Source organism: Hyla sarda, chromosome 4, assembly GCF_029499605.1.
Source record: "Hyla sarda isolate aHylSar1 chromosome 4, aHylSar1.hap1, whole genome shotgun sequence".
NCBI lineage: Eukaryota > Metazoa > Chordata > Amphibia > Anura > Hylidae > Hyla > Hyla sarda.
In genome coordinates, this window is record NC_079192.1 from 341,104,070 (window position 1) to 341,126,401 (window position 22,332).

The following is a 22,332-nucleotide window of genomic DNA, read 5'->3' on the forward strand; positions in this document are numbered from 1 at the left end:
CAGCTACTCCCAATCCCTACACCATCTACCGTACGCCGCCCAAGTAGCTCCACCCACCGACAGGCTAACCAGCCCTAATGCCACCGCTATACCTGACTCCACAGCCAGTCGGGAGATGGGACAGCCTCCTCCGGTGCCAGCTCTCGAAACCGCTCCCACAGAAAACGAGAGATAGCGTCAGCGATGTCATTACATGCTCCTGGCACATGCAAAGCTACAAAATGTGCATTCAGCTCTAAACCCCGCAGCACCAGCCTGCCAAGGCTCACCACCGGCGGAGAATTCGCCCTCTGCCCATTAATCGCTTAAACCACCCCCATATTGTCGCAGTGAAAGCACACTCTCCTACCACCCAACAACTCCCCCCACACCATCGTAGCTACCACAATGGGAAAGAGCTCGAGCAGTGCCAAGTTCTTAGTGTACCCTTCCACCCTCCAAGCCGCAGGCCACTCACCCACACACCATTGGCCCCCCAAATAAGCCCCAAAACCACAACTACCCGGCATGTCCGTGAACAGAGACAAATCCCAGCTAGACACCGGTCTGCCCATAATCAGGGAGCGACCATTGTATCTATCCAGAAAGTCACTCCAGATGGCTAAGTCCGCCTTCACCACGGCCGACAACCTAACAAAGTGATCCGGCTGCACCGCCCCCGCCGTGGCAGCCGCCAGGCGGCGACAAAACACCTTCCCCGTAGGCATGATGCGGCACGCAAAGTTCAACCTCTCCAACAAAACCTGAATGTCCCTTAGACGCAACTTGCCAACCCGCTGCTCATGCGCCACCCCCTCCCCCAACTTGTCCTCTGGCAAACGGCATTCCATGGCCACAGTATCGATCACGATACCCAAAAATTTGACCACCATCGCTGAGCCCTCAGTCTTATCTGGGGCCAGTGGGACTCCAAACCACCCCGCCACCCTCTGCATGACTTGTAACAAGATCGCACCAACCATGGAACCTCCAGAACCAAGAATCAAAAAGTAATCGAGGTAGTGAAGCAACTTGAGACTCCTGCCGAATCACCCACTCCAAGAACGAGCTGAACTGCTCAAAATAAGAACACAAAACCGAACAACCCATCGGGAGACACAGGTCCACAAAATAACGCCCCCGCGAACAACAACCCAACAGCGGAAAGCTCTCGATGGGAACAGGAAGGAGCCGAAACACTGCTTCAATGTCCGTTTTCGCCAGGAGAGTACCAGGCCGTACCGCCTAACCCACATCAGAGCTCTGTCAAAGGAAGTATAAGGCTGGGTTCACACTACGTTTTCTCCCATACGGGAGCGCATACGGCAGGGGGGAGCTAAAACCTCGCGCACCTTTCTATGCGCTCCCGTATGTCATTCATTTCAATGAGCCGACCGGAGTGAAACGTTCGGTCCGGTCGGCTCATTGAAATGAATGACATACGGGAGCGCATACGAAGGCATACGGGAGCGCGAGGTTTTAGCTCCCCCCTGCCGTATGCGCTCCCTTATGGGAGAAAACGTAGTGTGAACCCAGCCTTAGACACGGCACAGAGCGCCGGGTCAATACCATCGTTCACTGAATCCGCCGCCGGATATGAATGAGAATGAATCATCCTAAATTTGTTGGGCTCCTTCTTGGGCACTAACCCCAGCGGAGAAATCCGCAATCCAGGCAAAGGAGGCGCGTCTAACGGATCCGCCATCCTGCCCAGCCCCACCTCCTTCAACAACTCCTCGACCAAATCAGTCCTGATCTGGGCAGAAATCAAATTCAGCACCGGTCCAAAGACCCCCCCCCCCCTGCCAAACTGGGTATCTTAAACTCGTCCGAACCCCCCCCTGCGGCAATTCGGCCGCCGCCCTATTTGGGTACTACTTACCACCGACACCGGAGTCGCCCATCTTGAGGTCAGGGTCCCCGGACTTACCCCCACTCCCCTTCCTAAAACTGCAGGACAGGCCGTGTGAGCCCCCTCCGCACCCGGAGCACTCATGCCCCCCCCCCCCGTCCCGAAAGGGCTGCTGTCCACTACGTGGAGCCGCCATTAGCCGCATCCACAGACTTATGTCCTTATGATCCCACCTTAAGGAAGGCCGGACCGCCATTCTCTACCTAAACTGCTTATCGTATTGTAACCATGCGGTTCTGCCATAAACCCTATACGCCTCCCCGATGGCATCCATATAACAGGAGAGGCCGGAATAATGCTCCGGCTCCTTATCGCCCACCATACTAGCCAATATGGCCAACGCTTGCAGCCAGTTGGAGACGGACCACGGGATCAGCCGATACCGCCGCCGTTCTTCCTCCTCCTCCTTCAACCTCATCTTCCCCTCATCCGGCTTATCCCTATCCAGGTTAAACTTTTCTAACGGAAGCAGGGAGAAAATCTCCACATACTCCCCCTTCCAAATTTTTTCCCGTACCTCAGCCTTAAGGTGAGCCCCCAAAGGCCCCTCATAACACACATACACCTCCCCTCGCGCATGATCTGTTAACCGCACATTGCCCCTCGTTCCAGAGGCGGCCAGCACGGTCGCCTACTTAGCCACCGGCCCTGCCGTCTGGACCTCAGTCCCAGACAGACCACCGTCCCCGCAACCACTGCCTGAGCGCCCCCCCTGCAACGCCAGCCGCAGCGCTAGCCCCCCCCCAGGTACCCCCCCACCAAAAGCACCCACTGACACACCCCCAGACCCCCACACTGCAGTAGGAGACGCCAGGGACCCCGCACCACCACCCCCCACCAGGGCACGTAAGCCAGATAGCAATAGCTGCAAACCCGCTAGAGCCCTGCTTGTCCTCAGTGTACAGAGCCCTGCTTGTCCTCAGTGTACAGAGCCCTGCTTGTCCTCAGTGTACAGAGCACTGCTTGTCCTCAGTGTACAGAGCCCTGCTTGTCCTCAGTGTACAGAGCCCTGCTTGTCCTCAGTGTATAGAGCCCTGCTTGTCTTCAGTGTACAGAGCCCTGCTTGTCCTCAGTGTACAGAGCCCTGCTTGTCCTCACTGTACAGAGCCCCGCTTGTCCTCAGTGTACAGAGCCCTGCTTGTCCTTAGTGCACAGAGCCCTGCTTGTCCTCACTGTACAGAACCCTGCTTTTTGTAACACTCACGTTTCTGAAGACAGGAACTCCGGTGTATGTGGATCCGCTGGACCTGTGTGGCAGATGACTCTGACCGTGCCAGGGAACGGAGTCTAAGGTGCCGCTGGTCTTCACCAGAGCCCGCCGCAAAGCAGGATGGGCTTGCTGCCCGGCAAAGGCTCGACCGCACAGGCGGCTGAGGAGATGCGAAGCACAGAAGGGATGAGACAACCCGTAGTTAGGATAGCTGTAGGTCAGGGCAGGCAGCACAGTAGCGTAGTTGGGACATAGCAGAAGTTCAGTAGGCAGGCGGCAGAGAAGCAAGGTCAAGGTCACAAGAGCAGGAGATCTGGTACACGGCAGGGCAATACAAAGGAACGCTTTCTCTAGGGCACAAGGCAACAAAGATCTGGCAGAGAACTGAGGAGGGTGGAGTAATTTATCAACAAGACACAGGTGGTTACACTAATGAGCGTACTGGCCCTTTTAAATCTTAAAGCTCCGGCGCGCGCGCACGCCCTAAGGGATGGAGACACGTGTGCTGGAGCAGAGAGCTGAAAGCAGAGGCAGGGGAATCACCCGGAGAGTGACGGACTGGGGCTCGCATTCGGGTGCGTCCCGCAGTGCGAGTCCCAGCCCCGTTGGCAGCAGAAGGTAAGGGGACCATGCGCTCACGGCCAGCGTGTGAGGCCGGAGCGCATAGCGTAACACTTGTCCTCAGTGTACAGAACCCTGCTTGTCCTCACTGTACAGAGCCCTGCTTGTCCTCAGTGTACAGAGTCCTGCTTGTCCTCAGTGTACAGAGCCCTGCTTGTCCTCAGTGTACAGAGCCCTGCTTGTCCTCTGTGTACAGAGCCCTGCTTGTCCTCAGTGCAAAGAGCCCTGCTTGTCCTCACTGTACAGAGCCCTGCTTATCCTCAGTGAACAGGGCCCTGCTTGTCCTCAGTGTACAGAGCCCTGCTTGTCCTCACTGCACAGAGCCCTACTTGACCTCAGTGTACAGGGCCCTGCTTGTCCTCAGTGTACAGAGCCCTGCTTGTCCTCTGTGTACAGAGCCCTGCTTGTCCTCAGTGCATAGAGCCCTGCTTGTCCTCACTGTACAGAGCCCTGCTTATCCTCAGTGAACAGGGCCCTGCTTGTCCTCAGTGTACAGAGCCCTGCTTGTCCTCACTGCACAGAGCCCTACTTGACCTCAGTGTACAGGGCCCTGCTTGTCCTCAGTGTACCGAGCCCTGCTTGTCCTCGGTGCACAGAGCCCTGCTTGTCCTCAGAGTACAGAGCCCTGCTTGTTCATAGTGTACAGAGCCAGTGTGTGAACATAGCCTATACCTTTTAAATGTTCCATACATGTCATAGTGCACTGACCCAATAACTCGAGTTTTCATTAGTAATATGTTTTCATTTATTTAGTTATGTTTTTTCTTTTTTTGTACTCTCATTCAGTGAACCTTGTCTGCTACATAAAAAAATTAAAAGGAATGTAATCAGAATTTATCACAGAGAATATAATGTATTATCCATCTATTAGAATTCCGTGCAGTCTCTGTTTAATTGCTCGGCATTGATTTTTACACATTTTCAGCTTTGTACAATTACTGCTGACTCGATGAAGTCATTAGATGCATTAAATACTATGAAGATATGTTCCTTTCTGTATTGTTGCATTGGACAGGCCATTTGTAAAGCTGCCACATTTATCATAAGATTTTCCTTATCTCATGTCAGAGCAGTCTGATATACTGAACCAAATTTGTTGCTGAACATAATTCTCATTAATAGTAATATTAGTTTTAAATATGGAGATTGCATTGTTAATGCTAGATCAACTATTGAAAGTTATAGAAAGAGATGCATGGCAGGTATTTGTATGGCCCAAATAATATAATGTATTTTATATACATTATAGCGCTACAATAAATCTGTTACTAACAGTTGTACTAAATATAAATACATAAAAAATATATATATATATATATATTATAATCATTTTTTTATTTTTTTTCTCTGTGGTAGGTCAGAACAAAATTTGCTTCATTCCTGGAATGGTTGGACCTATTCTAGAAATGACTCTCATACCTGAAGGTGAATTACGCAAAGCCACAATCCCAATCTTCTTTGATATGATGCTATGCGAATACCAAAGACATGGAGATTTTAAAAAGGTAATACAAGACCTAGGGCATAGATATATTATGTGATATCATGAAATGCAATGGTTTAACACGATTTTCACTTACTTTTTTCAGCAGCTTATCTTGTATTGTCCGCTCGGTCAGTAATGTAACAGTGTGTACTTGGCTAAAACTCATTAGTTCCTTCCTTGTAAAGCTATTATTCTGTGTTATAAAATATGTTTTGTTTTCTCCGCTTTTACTTTATCTCTTGGGGAGAAACAATAGATCCTCATAAGGCAAGAGAAAGCATACCAAGAGCAATCATTTACTATCAGCAGCATGGTCAAGAAGGCACAGGCTGTCTGAACATACAGTAATAAATGGTATCCGGTAGCTGGAAGTATGCCTTAAGAATCCATAGCCTTAGCTACAATGACACAAACTATGTGCAGTTTTGCAGTAACTTGGGAAGGGAAAAATACATGTACATGGGTTCAAAGTGAGACAAAATAATTTAAAATGAACTAAAACTAGTAGAGTAACATGAGGATCTACAGTGAGCCCAGTTTTTTAAATTATTATTATTAATAATAATAATGTGTCAACTGTTCCTTTAAAAAAAAAAAAAAAATTGACACATCCATCCCACTGCAGGAGACAGACTGAATAGACTTATAATGGAGATGGTCTCCAGCAGTAATACTAAAAAAACAAGGTTGGGAGTGAAGTACTTAGCCAAGAGCTTCTCTTAACTGTTTTCAAAGATAGGCAGTGGACTCAAACTCCGACTGTCTCTTGAAGGAACCTACCCCTGATCATAAGGCATGTTGCTGCTGGGACCCTTAGGGTAACCTAGCAGCAAATGTACAAAATCCACAGCAAGGTCACCACAGGATAAAAGAAGAATTACAGTGTGGCCATTCAAACGAATTGGTTGTCTCTGCAATGCCTGGTAGTGCCAGGTTCTCCAAAGACTTTACTTGTTCACTCTGGTTAACTGATGGGGGTCCTGAACATGGGACCTGATTAGGTATTCATTTTTTTAATAGACAATACCTTTAATGGTCTTATGAATTCAATTAAAATATATAGTAACAACTGAAAAGTGATGATAAAAGATCAGAGCGGACTCGTCTAATTTATCAGCCAAGTGTTTAAAGTAGGTTAGGATATACAGTACCAAGTAGGAATACTGCTCCTCTCAATATCTAAATGTAGGTAGAAAGAGAATCACTGTAGTACCTGTACACCAAAGACAAATAAAGTAATTTAAATGGGCACTCTCATTTCAAGAAAAAAACTTTTCATATGTCATAGGGACATATCAAAAGTGTTGATCAGTCTGGGTCTGATTGTTCAGACCCTGGTCAATGACTTAAAGGAACTGGGAGAAATGTGTGCTGTACAGTCTCCTAATTTAAGAGCTTAAAGGGGTACTCTGCCCCTAGACATCTTATCCCCATCCAAAGGAAAGGAGATAAGATGTCTGATCACAGGGTTCCCGCCAGTGGGGAACCTCACAATCTCCCTGCTGCACCCGTTCGTTTAGAGCATCAGGTGCAGCGCCAGAGGCTCGTGATGCCATGCCCCCTCAATACAAGTCTATGGAAGTAAAGCCCCCTCCCATAGACTTGTATAGAGAGAGCGTGGCCATGAAGTCACAAATGGGGCGTGACCGTGATGTCAAGAGCCTCCGCCCCGCATCGCCAGTCATCCGTCATGGAGCAAAGTTGCACCGGATGTCTGTGGTGCCGCAGCTGAGATCGAGATCCTTTGGATAGGGGATAAGATGTCTAGGGGCGGAGGACCCCTTTAACTAAGAGCAGTCTGAGAGGTAAGTATAAGACTTTTTTTCCACTCCCTGACCGTGGACATTTTTTGACAAGCCTGTCTTTAAAACTGCCTTTGTTTTATAGGGACAGTTTGGTATAGACCTTAAAGGGGCCTTTAAGGTCTATACCAAACTGTCCCTATAAAATGAATGCAGTTTTAAAGAAAATGTCTTACTTATAATTTTTGTTACTATTAAGGACTAGATACTAATACATAATCGTTTTGATAATCTGTTTTTATTCACTGGTAGTCATTTGTTTGTATTATAGTTGTTTTGTCATTGTTACAGAGCTGCTTCATACTGTATGTTTTACAGAAGCCACATAGACTGTTAGAAAATGTAGTCTGCTGCTGACCTCTATGTGAGGGTGTTCTTGGAATGTCCTATGACTTGTGCAGAGGTTACTGAAGAAAGGGGGAGGAGGAGAGATGTGTTCTTCACCTGTCCTCACCTGTCGCTCCTATGTTATCTATATATAACTGTTACCCTTCATTGTAATGCTATCTTTGATGATCTTGAGATGACTACTGAAGATAATTTAAGTGTCCGCGTATTATGAAACACAGTGGCCAGAATGAAAACTTCAAGGTTTCAGATTTTTTTTTTTTTACTATAGAGACCAGGGAAAAAGACATCACCACAAATTTAAAAAAAATATATGTTTAACAAAATTATTTGATATAAAGAATAGGTCATTATCTGATAATATATTGCTTTTAACTGCTAATCCAAATGCAATATGTATAAAGCTCTGGCCTCTAGGTACCTTTATATCTTCACCAGTGTTTCATAGCATTGAACACGGTTGCCATCAATCATATAGAGGTTAACAGTGGCAGGTCTGAACTGTGAAATGCACTGCTGCTATTCCAAGGAGAAATCTAAAGATATTTAATACTTGAGCTGCACCTTATGCCTGCCAGAGGTGCTATACGGCATTTTCAGTAATTTATCTGTTTCGCAATAGAAATACTAGGCAGCGTACCAGTTGGGTTGCTTTGAAAAAAACAAAAACATTTTGAGCTTGTAAATGGAGAACATAGGAGATGCCAATGTGCAGTCAAAAGATTTTTCTATATTACGAACATACTGTACATTCCAAAATTTGGCTGGTGACTTGGTAAAACAAACTATGTAGACCACATTATAGAAGTTAGCACCCCAACAAGTGTTTATTTAAAGTTGTGCCCTTATTTTAGGTAGAAGTTTAGATAAACCAGACAAAATACATTTAAGGGAATCTGTCACTTAGAAATACAATACATACCTTTTAGCATGGTTATGTAGCACTGGTAACAATGACAGTAAAGGTATATGTAATTAGCTTGTCTGTGGTGCCAATATTGGAAAAAAATGCTCTGAAGATTCAGGTCCGCAACTCCTCTCCCCGCTTACCTCCCTCACCTCTCCTTCTATGCTTGACAGCCAGTACTCTTAGATCACTGATGGCACATTACAGTGAGGCAGTAAAGCTGTCGCTGCAGCCAGAAAACTCTCTGCATGTGTGCCGCAGTAAGGATGAACTGCACATGTTAGGAAATATTCTTATAACAATGGTCATTTCTGAAGCCTGCCACTTCCACAAAGCGAGATAAGATATAAAGTTTAAAAGTATTCCCCGCTGGCCCCGTAAGTAGTCCCCTGGGCAGGGAGCTATACTCACCTAGTCCCATCTTCTAGCTGTAATCATGCCTACTCAGCGTGATGGACAGCCCTTGTCCCCATTCAGCTACCTAAGAAGGCGAAGCAGAGCAATTATGGAACCATGCCTGGGCTGTCAATCATGCTGAGGAGGTGTGATTACAGCTGGAGCAGCGGGACTAGGTGTATATAGCTCCCCACCCAGAAGACTACTTACATGGCCAGTGGTAAAAGGGATATTCTGGGATTTTTTTTATTTGGGACTGTAAAGTTAGTGTAGTTCATAATGTGTGCTTGATAGCTGGTCTAGAAATTCTTATGTGATCATTGCCATGATGTTTATTTTAATCAGCATACAAAATGAGGGTTGTCTCAGCTTTTCCCAGGTTGCAGTGTGGCCCGAGACAATGTGTCCCTAAATCAGGTGTTGAAAGGGAGCCTGTCTGTATTTCAATGGGTGGAGCAACCGCTGGGAGTGGGGGTAGATCATCCTCCACAGGGCTGCAGCTGTACTGCAATTGGTTGGGTGGCTGATGTGTGGGAGGGAGAGAAATGACCTCACACTTACAAACAGGGGATACTGGGACTTGAAGTTGGAAGGAAGAAACTTCAACAGGAAATAGCCATTTCACAAAAAGAAAGCAGCAGCATTATGGTGGACTCACAACACAGCCATTTAGCCCCAAGACAAGCACAGATCCTTCCTAAGCATGTTCATTACTGTCTGATAGGCAAGTACTAATGTCACCTTATGGTGGATAACCCCTTTAAACTACATAGCCTCACCATCCTTGCGGGCAGGATCATCTCCCAGGGATAGTGAGGAAGAAGATTTTACCATATATAACGCGTTGCCCCACATTATTTATGCTAAAATCTGATGACAGGTCCTTTTTAAGCAAAGACACAAAAGAATGGTATGAAGGAAAGATGTATACTCTTCTCTACTCCTCTGTTTTGCTAAGAAAACTGCTTAAAAAATGAATGTGTGAATCTGGCCTAGAAGACATTATTATTTTGTTTTTCGTATCAATTCCATGCATTCTATGGTTATACTCTGTGAGTACATTTGCATGCCTAGATATGTAGTACATACAGTATGTGATAGATGCTGCATGTCGGAGGTATGAATTATGCTCATTAAAGAATTGTAAAAAGTGATGTCACTAATCTTGTTACCTTTTTGTACAGTTTGAGAATGAGATAATACTGAAACTGGACCATGAAGTTGAAGGAGGGCGAGGTGACTGGCAGTACATGCAACTTTTTGAAACAATGTGAGTAAAGAAACAATATATGTATCTAATTATGAATGGTGTTAGCCCACATTATGCTTTTTTAATAGTGAGAAGTGTCAGGCAAGGGTGGTAAGTGAGGGATCAAGCAGTGACCAACCCACATGAGGACAGGGCACAGCAATGATAACACACATAGTCCACAGTAGTCCATTCAATCTCAAAATTACCCTACCTGTCAGAGGCAATTGGTTTGATGGTTACAACATTTACAAGGCATGTATTCTTAATAGTTCTCACCTCGAGGCATACTGTTTAGTCACAGCAGTTGAACAGGCTGGGGCTTGTAACTCAGTTCTTTTACTCTCGCGGTCTGTCACATGGCTTTCTTATTACAGTCACTGCCTATCCACAACATTTTCCACTCATGGCTATAGCTCTACAGACCTACTGTCACCTTTTTGTTACAAAGATGGTCTTTGTTTATCAACAACTCCTGCTTTGGGAAACATGCAAAACCCTCACAGTCGCAGTTTTAGAAGCCCCAGCAACAGTTAGTAGCTAAGGAATCCAGTTTAGTGGAGCATCAGCCCAATAACAACCCTGGTAAAAAAAAACCTGGTGGATTGAAGGCTCCAACAACACCCCCCCCCCCCCCCCCCCTCAAATGGTGACATGAACACAGCACCTTCTACCCACAGTCACCTGCTGTTTTTTTTTTCCTAGTCTCTGTGTGTACACCTAGCGGCATGGTGTATAGGGTGTAATTAACCACTGCCATGTTGCTAACCACATGGAAACCACCAATCTTTTATAATGAAACAATAGTTTGTACCGTAGATGAAATTACCTTTTCTCAATATAGGGGCAACTATAATCTCATATTTTCCTGCAAGTTAACAGCATAACTATGTACAGTATCACAGGTACATGAATTGTAATAATTTTAACAGTCATACATGGCCCCCCCAGGCTTGGATTACACAATTAAGGATTAATTTATTATAAAATAACCTAATATACTTCTTTTCATACTTTCATTGGCTAGATGGTGTTATGACTCTGCACACCCTTATATATTAGGGTGCCAGTTAGATGTTATAGCAGACTAGATGGGCCAAATGGTTCTTATCTGCTCATACATATGTGTATCAATAATAAGGTAACCATTCTCCTGTCCTGTGTGTTGGATTATTTATATTACAATAAAGCTGGAAGTTCATAAGAGAAGCTGCCATGCTGGAAATACTTGTTTACAGTTTGCTGGGTGCATCCACACCTTTGTTTGCTTTGGCCGGACATGGAGGTGAGCTGGCTGATTACACCTGTGTCACAATAAAAAGGTCAATAACCTATGGCCATCCCCCCCAAAAAAAAAAAACAATAAATAAGATTAACAGCATATAAAATCACTCAGGTCTCAGGTTTTCCTGTGTTGCAGTGCGGCCGAGACATGACATCACTAGTCAGGTGTGCAATGGGAACCTGTCCTGCTTCAATGGGTGAAGCAACTGCTGGGTTGGAGAGAGTTCATTTTGCGACAGCTGTAGGCACCCTGGTTAGAAAACACTGTTCTTTTGAATGAAATGCAGCTCATTTGTGTTTCAATGGGTTGGGTGGCTAATGTGTGGGAGGGAAGAAAAGGGACCTCACACTTACAAACAAGGAACTATGGGATTTGTAGTTTGAGAGAACGAACTTCAACAGGAAATACCCAGTTTACAAAAAGATAGCCACAGCGATATGGTAATCTCACAACATAGCCATTTAACCCAAAGACAAGCACGGATGCTTCCTAGGCATGTCCTTTACTGTCTGGCAGGTGCATAGTAAAATCATCTTATCGTGGATAACCCCTTTAAATAGGTTAGATGGCTCTGATTACACACCTTTTTACTTTTTCTTGATACACCCTCCTGTTCCTGAGATAGAAGGTTTATAGTTTGTCTGACAATTCAGGGAATCAGTCAGATGGGCTTGAACTCATTTTTAAAATTGGGAGTGATGGGCAGGATTATATACTGACCGTATAATTCCTGTCAGAGGGTCTTTGAACCCTCATATCTCCGGTAAAGTAGGACGTATGAAGGAACTATAATACGCTGTTTGATCCGGGCACCCTAGGCTATTTAATGACAATAAAATATAAACATTTTTAGGGGTTGTTAAAAAGTTTATCTTAAAGTTTGTTTTATAATCTCATTTGACTCCAGGAGTTAAATAAGGTTATGAAATAAACTGAAGAACATTAACTTGGTGTACACTTTGCATGGCCAGTCATGGAAGCAGGAGATTCCAACAGCAAAATAAAGTGTCGTAAAACATACTTATATTTCTTTAACCCATACTTGTGAACTTTATCGTTTATCTAGCAGATCAATATAATGCATTTAATTGTTCCGGTTCTGTAGCTTTAATTAAACTACTTATTGGCTCAATCTATTTGTTGTTATGGAAGAAAGAATGTGTTGCTTTGAAATTAGGGGAATTGGCTGGTTAGGTTTACAACTGTCTGTTAATAACATTATCTTGATCGAGTGGGAACAAAATTGCAGATCTTGGGAAAAATGAGAAGAATAATTGCTATAATAGTGTGATACAGTGTCTTAACATCTGCTGTGCATTACTTTCCCTTTTCTGTTACCCTTTAAGGTGATGGCTTAGCACATTTTAATATTTGCGTTTCACTCTTATTGCAGTCGTATTTTTCTCTTTGTGAAGTGTCAGCATTTTAAAATCAGGAAATAATTATTCTATTTCTGCTGTTTCTTTAAAAAAGGGAAAAAAAGGACCTACTGTTGGAAACATGTTCCAAAAAGAAAAATACTAAATGGGTTTGGTTTATATCTTTAACAGCGGTGATTGGCTCCCACCAGCATCATACCTCTTGCCTGCGCCACCTGGTTCTGCTCTGTGTCCTGGTTTAAGTCGATAACAGCAGAGATTGACTCCTAACAGTGTCATACCTCTTGCCTGTGCCGCCTGGTCCTGCTCTGTGCCCTGGTTTAGGTCGGTAACAGCTGAGATTGACTCCTAACAGTGTCATACCTCTTGCCCATGCCACCAGGTCCTGCTCCATATCCCGCTTGCTGCTCCTGGCTGCTGTAACCCACTGTTGCTCAGTCTTCTCATTTCATGTTCTGGCCTACAGGGACCATGCACGCTCACTCTTTGAGATTTAGAGGGACAGCACTCACTTCCCCAAATTTGTCCCCTTCCAATCCCAGCTTTGAAACCCCTATTTAAGCCAGCTCTATGATGCATGGTGTATTGTTACATCCATTTACCAGCTGCGCAGAGCACAGGACAATAAATTAGTCTGCCAGATGATATAAACCAATAGCTAAAAGACAAAAAGCAAATGATATGAATTTGGTACAAATTGAAGGACAACATGTAGAATCCAATCCGTTAAAGCCGTTTCAGCCCCTTCAATAAAATAGCACATATCAGCGTGTTTGGAAATTATCTGATGGTAGTCGGTATGTTACTGACATCTGTGCGCCAACTCATCTGCAATAAAAGAGAAGCAGGATAAGGTTTTATAAGCAATGGATATTTAAATGCAAAGCACAATAAAAGTTGTCTGTGATACATGAGCCTTGTATAGCCTTGGCTAACAAAATCTGTTCATTTTCCTTTTTGTCATGTTCCTTCAGATTGCTGGATTACGCTGCAAACCATCCTTCCATCTTTGAGGCAGTGGAAAGCTTTGTGACTCTGATAAAAGGCCTGTTGGAGAGGTTATTGGATTACAGGGCGGTGGTGACTGATGAGAGCAAAGACAACCGGATGAGCTGCACAGTCAACTTATTGGTGAGTTGTGTTATTTTTCATGCAAGCCCGGAAGATTAAGATTCTCATGAATAAACATACAGTATTCAAAGTATACAGTAAGAGACAGCGGAATTCAGTGGCAAACATATAATTAAGGATTACTGCTGTGTTCAAAGAGGTTCTTCCCTCATAAATACTCATGCTGCTTCCTGCTACTCTGTGCCACCGTAGTAACTAAACTTAATGGGGAGCGTGTAAGGAGACTGGAAAAACAAAATATGATTTCCTATTCTTTTATTTTCTGCCTTAATCGTAGGGACTCTGTCTCAGAAGTGCGAATCATGTCGTGCACAAAGTAACTTTGTGCCAGCCATATTTAGTTGCACATTACCTCGGCTCTAGCCACTTGTCCAACATAAGAAGTATGTTTGCATCAGTACTGTAACTCATAGTGTGTACAGTGCTCTAACAATTCACTGCTAGGTTTGGTATCACTGTTATTTTTTATTCATAAAAAAAAAATTGGAAAGTAAGAAATGTTCATCTTGACACCTTGTTCACAGATGACAGTGACTTGCTCTTGAAGATTGCTGATAGAGTATTTGCCATTCCTTGAGTGGTAGGAAGTTTAGTAATATAGCCAGCTTTAATGCCTAGAGGTCATTTCAGGGTCATTCATGTAACAAATACTTTTAGCATTTACATCAAATAAGATTGATCATTGATATTTTGATAAACCAATCTTGTGTTATTTTGTATTTTTTTGTTAACAAAAACATGTGTAAAATAATGCAGTGTTTTATGGGCAATATAATTTTTTTTCCTAAAGAACTTCTACAAAGATATTAATCGGGAAGCAATGTACATCAGGTAAGAAAATATTTTGTAATGATATTCTGTTGCTTTATTATTAGACTTTTAAACATAACAATTAGAGATGATCGAATCGAAGTGGACAAATCAGAATTCGTTACGAATTTCAGGAAAAATTTGATTCACAACAAATGCGAATATCGCCGCGATTCTATTGCGTGAATCGCTTCATTAAACTCCATTTAGTGCGGTCCAGGCTCCAGGGCATCTAAAATGGCGGATCCACATGTCAGCACATAAGGCAAGGAACTCTGGGAAGGCGGGAACAAGGGTAGGCGGGATGACCCTGAATCACATGCAAAATGCAGCCTATCAGCAGCCTGTCACCCCTGTGATATCACAGCCCTATATAATCGGCAGCCATATTGTGGCCAGTCACTTCATTCATTACACTGCAGGGAGATAGGACGATGTCCTCTGTGTGTGTGTCACACAGAAAATCTTCTTCCAGCAGCATTTCACCTCCTAGTCTCACCAGTTTTCTGGTGGACAGAGAGCAGTGCATTTTTGCACAGAAAATATTTTTTTACTGCAGCCATTAACCTCCCAGTCACTTGATATAGCATTGTATTACAGAGAGGGGCAGAGAGATGTGTTTTGCCTCATACATTTCAACAAGCTGGCTCATCTTGATGAACCTTAAGAGGATTGAGGAAAAATTTTTCAGCACAATTCTGTGTCTTTTTTTCCACAACAAATGGTCTGCTGGTTAAACTAGTCTGTAGATGGTATAATACCCAGCAGTCCTTTCCTTATAATCTTTGAGAGAGAGCAATTTTGGGTGTAGTACACAGAAATTGTGTACTGCTGGTGTTGTGCAAAAATACTTTTTTTTTTTAAGCGTACTGTAGCAAATTTTTCTGCACTCATAAATGCATACCACATATGTACATCTAAGTAGTGTACTATTTTGTACCTGTTAATCTGTCAAGGGCCTACATACTGTGAAAGTCCAGGCAAAAGTACTAGTTCTAGACAAATACTGTTTTAAGCGTAGTGAAGCGTATGTCAGGCAGAGAAGTGCCAGGACGTGCTCAGAGGAGTGGCAGAGGCCTAAATTCATCAGACGCAGGCAGTGGCTGTAGCAGACTAGGGGCGAGTGGTCATCCACTTCATCACAAGTGACATCTGATACCCCCAGTCAACAGTCGGTGGGTTCCTCAGACACAACCCTCAGTTGGCATGGCCCGGTAGCAGTCCCTCTCCTCCCATTGCCTCTGTCCTATGCTGTTCCCTCCCCTAAAGAAGTATCTTATGCTGTGGGTTCAGCTCCACTATTCAGTGAGGATGATCTAATAGAGGACAGTCAGCAGCTAATGCCCAGCCAAGAAGTGGAGGAGACATCCACCACTTCCTCTGCTAGGCGGGCAAGTAGTGATGAGGAGAGTGACGTGGGAGATGGTGTTGCCAGCGTTCAGGGTCCTAAAGCAGACACTGTTGAGGAACCTGAGGAGGGCATCAGTGATGTGCAGACACTTGTTGATGATGATGAAGCAGATCGCAATTAGGAGTCAAGTGCACAAGGGGCTTCATCATCATCAGGAGAAGAGGTTTGCAGGTTGCCCGTGAGGCAGCAAGGTAGTAGCATGGTTGGCAGTCAGCATGGTGGCAGAAGTGGAAATTCTGGAGCCAAATGTGCCTGGGGGGACCACCTGCTTTGCGGCAGCCTACCTTCCCGGGAGGTAGTGGAACAGGGGTTTCTGGAATAGGGGTTCCTGCAGCAGTAGCAGTCAATTAGTGCAGACTGTTGGTGGGAAAATCAGCTACTCGGCGCTCGGCGGTGTGTCAGTTTGTCATCAAGCATTCGGAGGAGATTAACATAGCCACATGCAGGATATGTTGGCAGAAGGTAAAGTGTGGCCAGGGTCCCAATGTTGGCACCACGGCCCTGTGTCAACATATGCTGAGCCCCCATAAAGTGGCCTGGGAGAACCGTGGCTCCGATGTAGTGGTCCAGCCTGCTGCCTCACCCAGTGGCATGCCATTCCCTCTTTCAGCCAGCCAAGACTCCATCACCTCAGCCGAAGGGAGCTGTGTCTAATACCCTCCTTCTGTCGCTCCAGATGCTCCTGCTCCTCCTACTTTTAGTCATTCATTCTGCCAACAATCGGTGAAGGCATGTCCAAGAGACAACAGTATTCGGCCACTCATCCAACGGCGCAGAAGCTGTATATGCTCCTGTCTAAGTTGCTGGTGCTGCAGTCCCTCCCTTTTTAAGTGGTGGACTCTGCACCTTTCAGAGAACTGATGGCTTGTGCCGAGCCGAGGCGGAGAGTGCCAAGCCGTTATTTCTTTGCAAAGAAGGCAGTACCAGCCCTGCACAATTTTGTGGAAGAGAACGTGGTCCAGTCTTTGAGCCTATCGGTGTGTACCAAAGTGCACAGTAGCAACAACTTCTGGAGCTGTAACTTTGGTCAGGGACAATATATGCCCTTTACGGCTCACTGGATGAATGTGGTTCCTGCACAGCCACAACACCAACTTGGACAGGTCATGCCGCTTCCACCTCCACACTCTCAGGCCGTCGGTCCTGTGACAGTGTGTGACTCATCCTCAACCGTGTCCTCAGCCTCCACTGCCCAAACAGCATACAATGTGTGAAGGGCACGGCGGTGTCACGCTGTTCTTCACATAGTTTGCCTTGGCGAACGGAGTCACACACGGGAGGAACTGCTAAAAGTCATTCATAAAGAAATCGGAGCATGGCTTACTCCATGAAAACTGGAAATGGGAACCATGGTGACTGACAACGGAAAAGAACATCTTGTCTGCGCTGTGACAGGGAAGGCTGAGCCATGCACCCTGCATGGCACACCTGTTCAATCTGGTTGTCAAGCGGTTCCTGAAGTGTTCCCCCCATTTGCAAGACATCCTAACAATGGGAAGGAAAGTTTGCATGCACTTCAGCCACTCCTACACCGCAAAGAACACCCTTCTTGAGCTGCAGTGTCAGAACAGTATCCCCCAACAGTCTGATTTGGGACGTTGCCACATATTGGTATTCTACCCTCCATATGTTGGACCGAGAAAAGCCATCACCGATTTCTTGATGATCCAAGCGGATAGGGGTACTCCCCTGAGTAACTTCAATGTGAACCAGTTACAGCTCATGCGTGACACCTGCCGTTTGCTCAGGCCCTTTGAGGAAGCCACGTTATTAGTAAGTCCCCAGGATTACGGGATGAACGACGTCATTCCACCTCTTCATTTCCTACAACATGTGTTGGAAACTATGGCTGGTCAGGGCAATGGAGACGTGGCGCCTGCATCTCAAGGCAACATAAGCCCTGTGGGGGCTGAACTGGAGGAGGAGGAGGGGGACAGGCACAGTGGAGTACAGTTTAGGTTTTGCCAAATGGGCAGTTTTTCTAGTCATCTAAAAGGAGAGGAGGAGCAGGAGCAGCCAAAGGAGCTAGAGAGTTATGAGGAAGGCGAGATAGAGGACCCAGACACACCGTGGCAGTATTCAGTTGAGATGGAGGCAGGGAGTCCCTCAGAGTCACGTGCACAAATGGCACAATGCATGCTCACTTGCTTGCATTGGGACCGCCGAATTGTCACCATTTGGCAGCGGGATTACTTCTGGCTCTCCATTTTATTGGACCCTTGCTACCGGCACAAAATGGGGGACTTTTTTACACCCACTGAGAGGGAGGACAAACTGACCTACTACAGAGACTTCCTGCGTAGTCAGTTGGCCGATGCCTATCAGCCAGCGCCATCATCCATCCTCTCGCAGGCCTGATTCGAGGGGCCCTCTGCGCTCACCTACCACTGCCATGGCTGCTGGGGAGGGGTGGGGTGGCAGGAGCAGTACCAGCTCCATCAGCAGCAGGCTGAGTCTACAGTCGCTGATGAGTACCTTTCTTCAGCCGCATAGTGAAGCAACTCATCAGCATCAAGTAGACCTGGAGCAGGATCTGAACCAGCAGGTGGTGGCATACCTTGACATGACCATGCCAACACACCCTGAAGATCCGCTGGACTTCTGGGCAGCCAAACTTGATTTGTGGCCGCAACTAGCAGAGTTTGCCCTGGAAAATCTACCCTGCTCATCCAGTAGTGTGCCATAAGAGCGGGTGTTTAGTGCAGCGGGGGCCATAGTCACCCCAAGGAGAACTCATCTATCCACAAAAAATGTGGAGAGACTGACCTTTGTGAAGATGAATCAGGCATGGATCAGCCAGGATTTCTACCCACCAATGCCTGATGCATCAGAGTAGATTGACCATGGTGTCACACCAACACTTCACAAATATGGTTAGTGCCAAACAGATTTAAGGTGCTGCTCCCCAGTTACAAACATTCCTCTACATCAGACCTTTTCTCACCCACCTTCGTCACCAGGTACTGGTATTGCCACCCACCGCACCACCTCATGGTTCAGCCAACTCCAGGCTGCGCCATTCAGCCACTATGGGGTCTCCTCATTCTTCAGCCAATTCCAGGCTGTGCCATTCAGCAACTATATGGTCTCTTCATGTTTCAGCCACCTCCAGGCTGTGGCATTCAGCCACTATGTGGTCTCCTCATTCTTCAGCCAATTCCAGGCTTTGCCATTCAGCTACTATATGGTCTCTTCATGTTTCAGCCACCTCCAGGCTGTGGCATTCAGCCACTATATGGTCTCCTCATGCTTCAGCCAATTCCAGGCTGTGCCATTCAGACATTATATGGTCTCCTCATGCTTCAGCCACCTCCAGGCTTTGCCATTAAGCCACTATGTGGTCTCCTCATGCTTCAGCCACCCCCAGGGTGTGACATATTTCAGCCAATTCCATGATGTGCCATTCAGCCACTATATGGTCTCCTCATGCTCCAGCCACCTCCAGGCTGTGGCATTCAGCCACTACATGGTCTCCTCATAATCCAGCCTCCTGTAGGTAGTGAAGCTGTCACGATTCAGCTGGCTGGAGGTGGATCCTCTGTGCCAGAGAGGGATTGGCGTGGACCGTGTTGGTGGACCGGTTCTAAGTTGCTACTGGTATTCACCAGAGCCCGCCGCAAAGCGGGATGGTCTTGCAGCGGCGGTAGCAACCAGGTCGTATCCACCAGCAACGGCTCAACCTCTCTGACTGCTGAAGATAAGCGCAGTACAAGGGACTAGACAAGAGCAAGGTCGGACGTATTAGAAGGTCAGGGCAGGCAGCAAGGATCGTAGTCAGGGGCAATGGCAGGAGGTCTGGAACACAGGCTAGGAACACACAAGGAAACGCTTTCACTGGCACAATGGCAACAAGATCCGGCGAGGGAGTGCAGGGGAAGTGAGGTATAAGTAGGGAGTGCACAGGTGAACATACTGATTAAGCCTGCTGCGCCAATCAGTGGCGCAGTGGCCCTTTAAATTGCAGAAACCAGGCGCGCGCGCGCCCTAAGGAGCGGGGCCGCGCGCGCCGGGACAAGACAGACGGGGAACGGGTCAGGTACGGGAGCCGGGATGCGCATCGCGAGCGGGCGCCTCCCGCATCGCGAATCGCATCCCGGCTGAGAGTGATATTGCAGCGCACCCGGTCAGCAGGTCTGACCGGGGCGCTGCGAATGAGAGGATGCTGCGAGCGCTCCGGGGAGGAGCGGGGACCCGGAGCGCTCGGCGTAACAGAAGCCCTATTGTCTATTCATGCTTCCGCCAGCTCCTCAAATTTTTCAAAAGTTTGTTCATCTCTAATAACAATCTACATATACCCATATAAAACTAGCACTGCTATTGAGCCAAAATGCATTGTTACAAGATTTCTAGAGCACCAGTCACCTATCCTGTTTTTGCACATCTTTAGAAAGGTAGACATTGCAACAGTATAAAAATATTTAGGCTAAATCATCACAATTTACAATTAAGAATATAAGGGGCTCTCATACTACAAAAGAGACCTGGCCACTGTAACCCTACACGTATAAATCGCTCAGATATCTTTCATAATCTTTTATTTTCCTGTTTGCACTAAGGGTCCTTTTTATATGGGCAGATTATCACCTGCTTATAGGTGACCAGTGCTTGTTGACAGGTTCATTTATTTGTTCAAATTGTCAGTAGTCAATGGCTAGCCATAGCCAACAAATTATGTTTTTGTGGCTGCATAAATGATACGATCAGCCCAAAAATTATCACTGACCCTTTTACGCTGTGTACAGAAGGTCCGTTTTGTCCATGTTTTTGATAAATTTTTCCCACAATTTTGCCAAAAAAGGGGCAAAATGTAGCTATTTTACAGCAATTTGCTGAGTCATAGTAAAATAGCTACATTTTGTTGAAATTTTGCCAAGGAAAAAGCAAACCACACTATGTGAACACAGCCGTACAAAGGTCAGAAACAAGAGTGAACGCTCCTATAGGTGTTCATTCAGTCAATAATCCACTTGTGTTCAAGTCCTTATATATGGAGAGAGAAAGCTTGGTAGGTCCATTTGCTTTTTCTACAGAGGCTCTTCTGTATATTTGGGATAGGTATGAATAACACCACTGTGGATATAAACTAATAAAACAAATAAATGGTTTATCATGAAAATTAGGTCAATGTAAGTAAGATGAAAAGTTCTCTTTCAGCTCTGAAGCCTGCAGAATAAGAATGAACTATAATTTACAAGACTTAAAGTAGTTCTCTAAGCTAAAACTTTTAACCCCCGCTGTGCCCGGGCTGTAAAACTATACATAATAAACTTTCACTTACCTGCCTACTATCCCCCGTTGTTCCGATATCGCCGTCCCGTTCTCCGGTCCCGGCCAATCAGCGGCCACAGCTATGTCCCATTGCGGCCGCTGATAGGCTGAGCGCAGAGTGAAGTCACCGACCCGCAGGAAGTGGAAGAGACCGGGTCCGGAGAACGGGACGGCGATATCGGAACAACGGGGGATCGTAGGCAGGTAAGTGAAAGTTTATTATGTATAGTTTTACAGCCCGGGCACAGCGGGGGATAAAAGATTTCAGTTGGAGAACTCCTTTAACTTTAGATGAGTTTAAGATCTGTAACATTTTCTGTTTTTGATATTTATTAATCCATGTAAACTGCAATGTGCTATCCGGAAGACTAAAGTTTTATATGCTTCATAAATAGTTATAGCTTTAAGTCCTTTTTTAACAAAATAAGTAGATACAACCGGGCTATGTCTGTGTATAGAAGTCATTCATACATTAAGCTATGTCAGTGTGTGAAGGCTGTCCAGCAGTCATTCATACATTGATACATCATACCTATTTACATTACAGACACCCAATACCACAAGGCCTAGTGTAATAGTCTCAGAGTGAATCGTCTGGGATCTCTCACTACTGTATAAATGTAACATTTTGAAAAATTAGGTTTTATGCCAACACTTGTAATGTAATTTTCAGCTCCACCTAAAATATTAGCAGAGGTTTTCAGTAAAGTACTGCACCAAAATGCAGTGATGGCAGTCAGGGATGTAACTATATTGGGTGTCGAGGATATGGTTGCACAAGGGTTTAGAAGCTTGGTTTCTCTTTTTTTTAATCTGAAAAGACATGTACTATTAATGAAGCATCATAATTGGGGGTCCTACATCTTCTAGTTATGTCTCTGTTGTCAGTAATATATGCAGCAGGGAGATTACATTAGATTGCAGCTTTGACAGAAGCGTAAGGGTGTAAAAATGAGACATCTGAGGAGCAGATATATTACCTACAGTGGGGCAAAAAAGTATTTAGTCACCAATTGTGCAAGTTCTCCAACTTAAAAAGACGAGAGGCCTGTAATTTTCATCATAGTTATACCTCAACTAAAAAAATCACATTGTCTGATTTTTTAAGAATTTATTTGCAAATTATGGTGGAAAATAA

The 22,332-nt window shown here is 45.4% G+C and overlaps 1 protein-coding gene across 5 annotated transcripts in view; it reads left to right on the forward strand.

The window, feature by feature from the left end:
- DOCK2 (dedicator of cytokinesis 2) overlaps nucleotides 1-22,332 on the forward strand; it is an 850,676-nt gene that overhangs the window by 709,130 nt on the left and 119,214 nt on the right. For all 5 annotated transcript variants that reach the window (XM_056516504.1, XM_056516506.1, XM_056516505.1 and 2 more), the window contains 4 exons: nucleotides 5,079-5,227; nucleotides 9,846-9,931; nucleotides 13,549-13,705; nucleotides 14,496-14,536. In XM_056516504.1, the coding sequence (XP_056372479.1) occupies nucleotides 5,079-5,227; nucleotides 9,846-9,931; nucleotides 13,549-13,705; nucleotides 14,496-14,536 (433 nt within the window). The remainder of the gene's footprint in view (nucleotides 1-5,078; nucleotides 5,228-9,845; nucleotides 9,932-13,548; nucleotides 13,706-14,495; nucleotides 14,537-22,332) is intronic.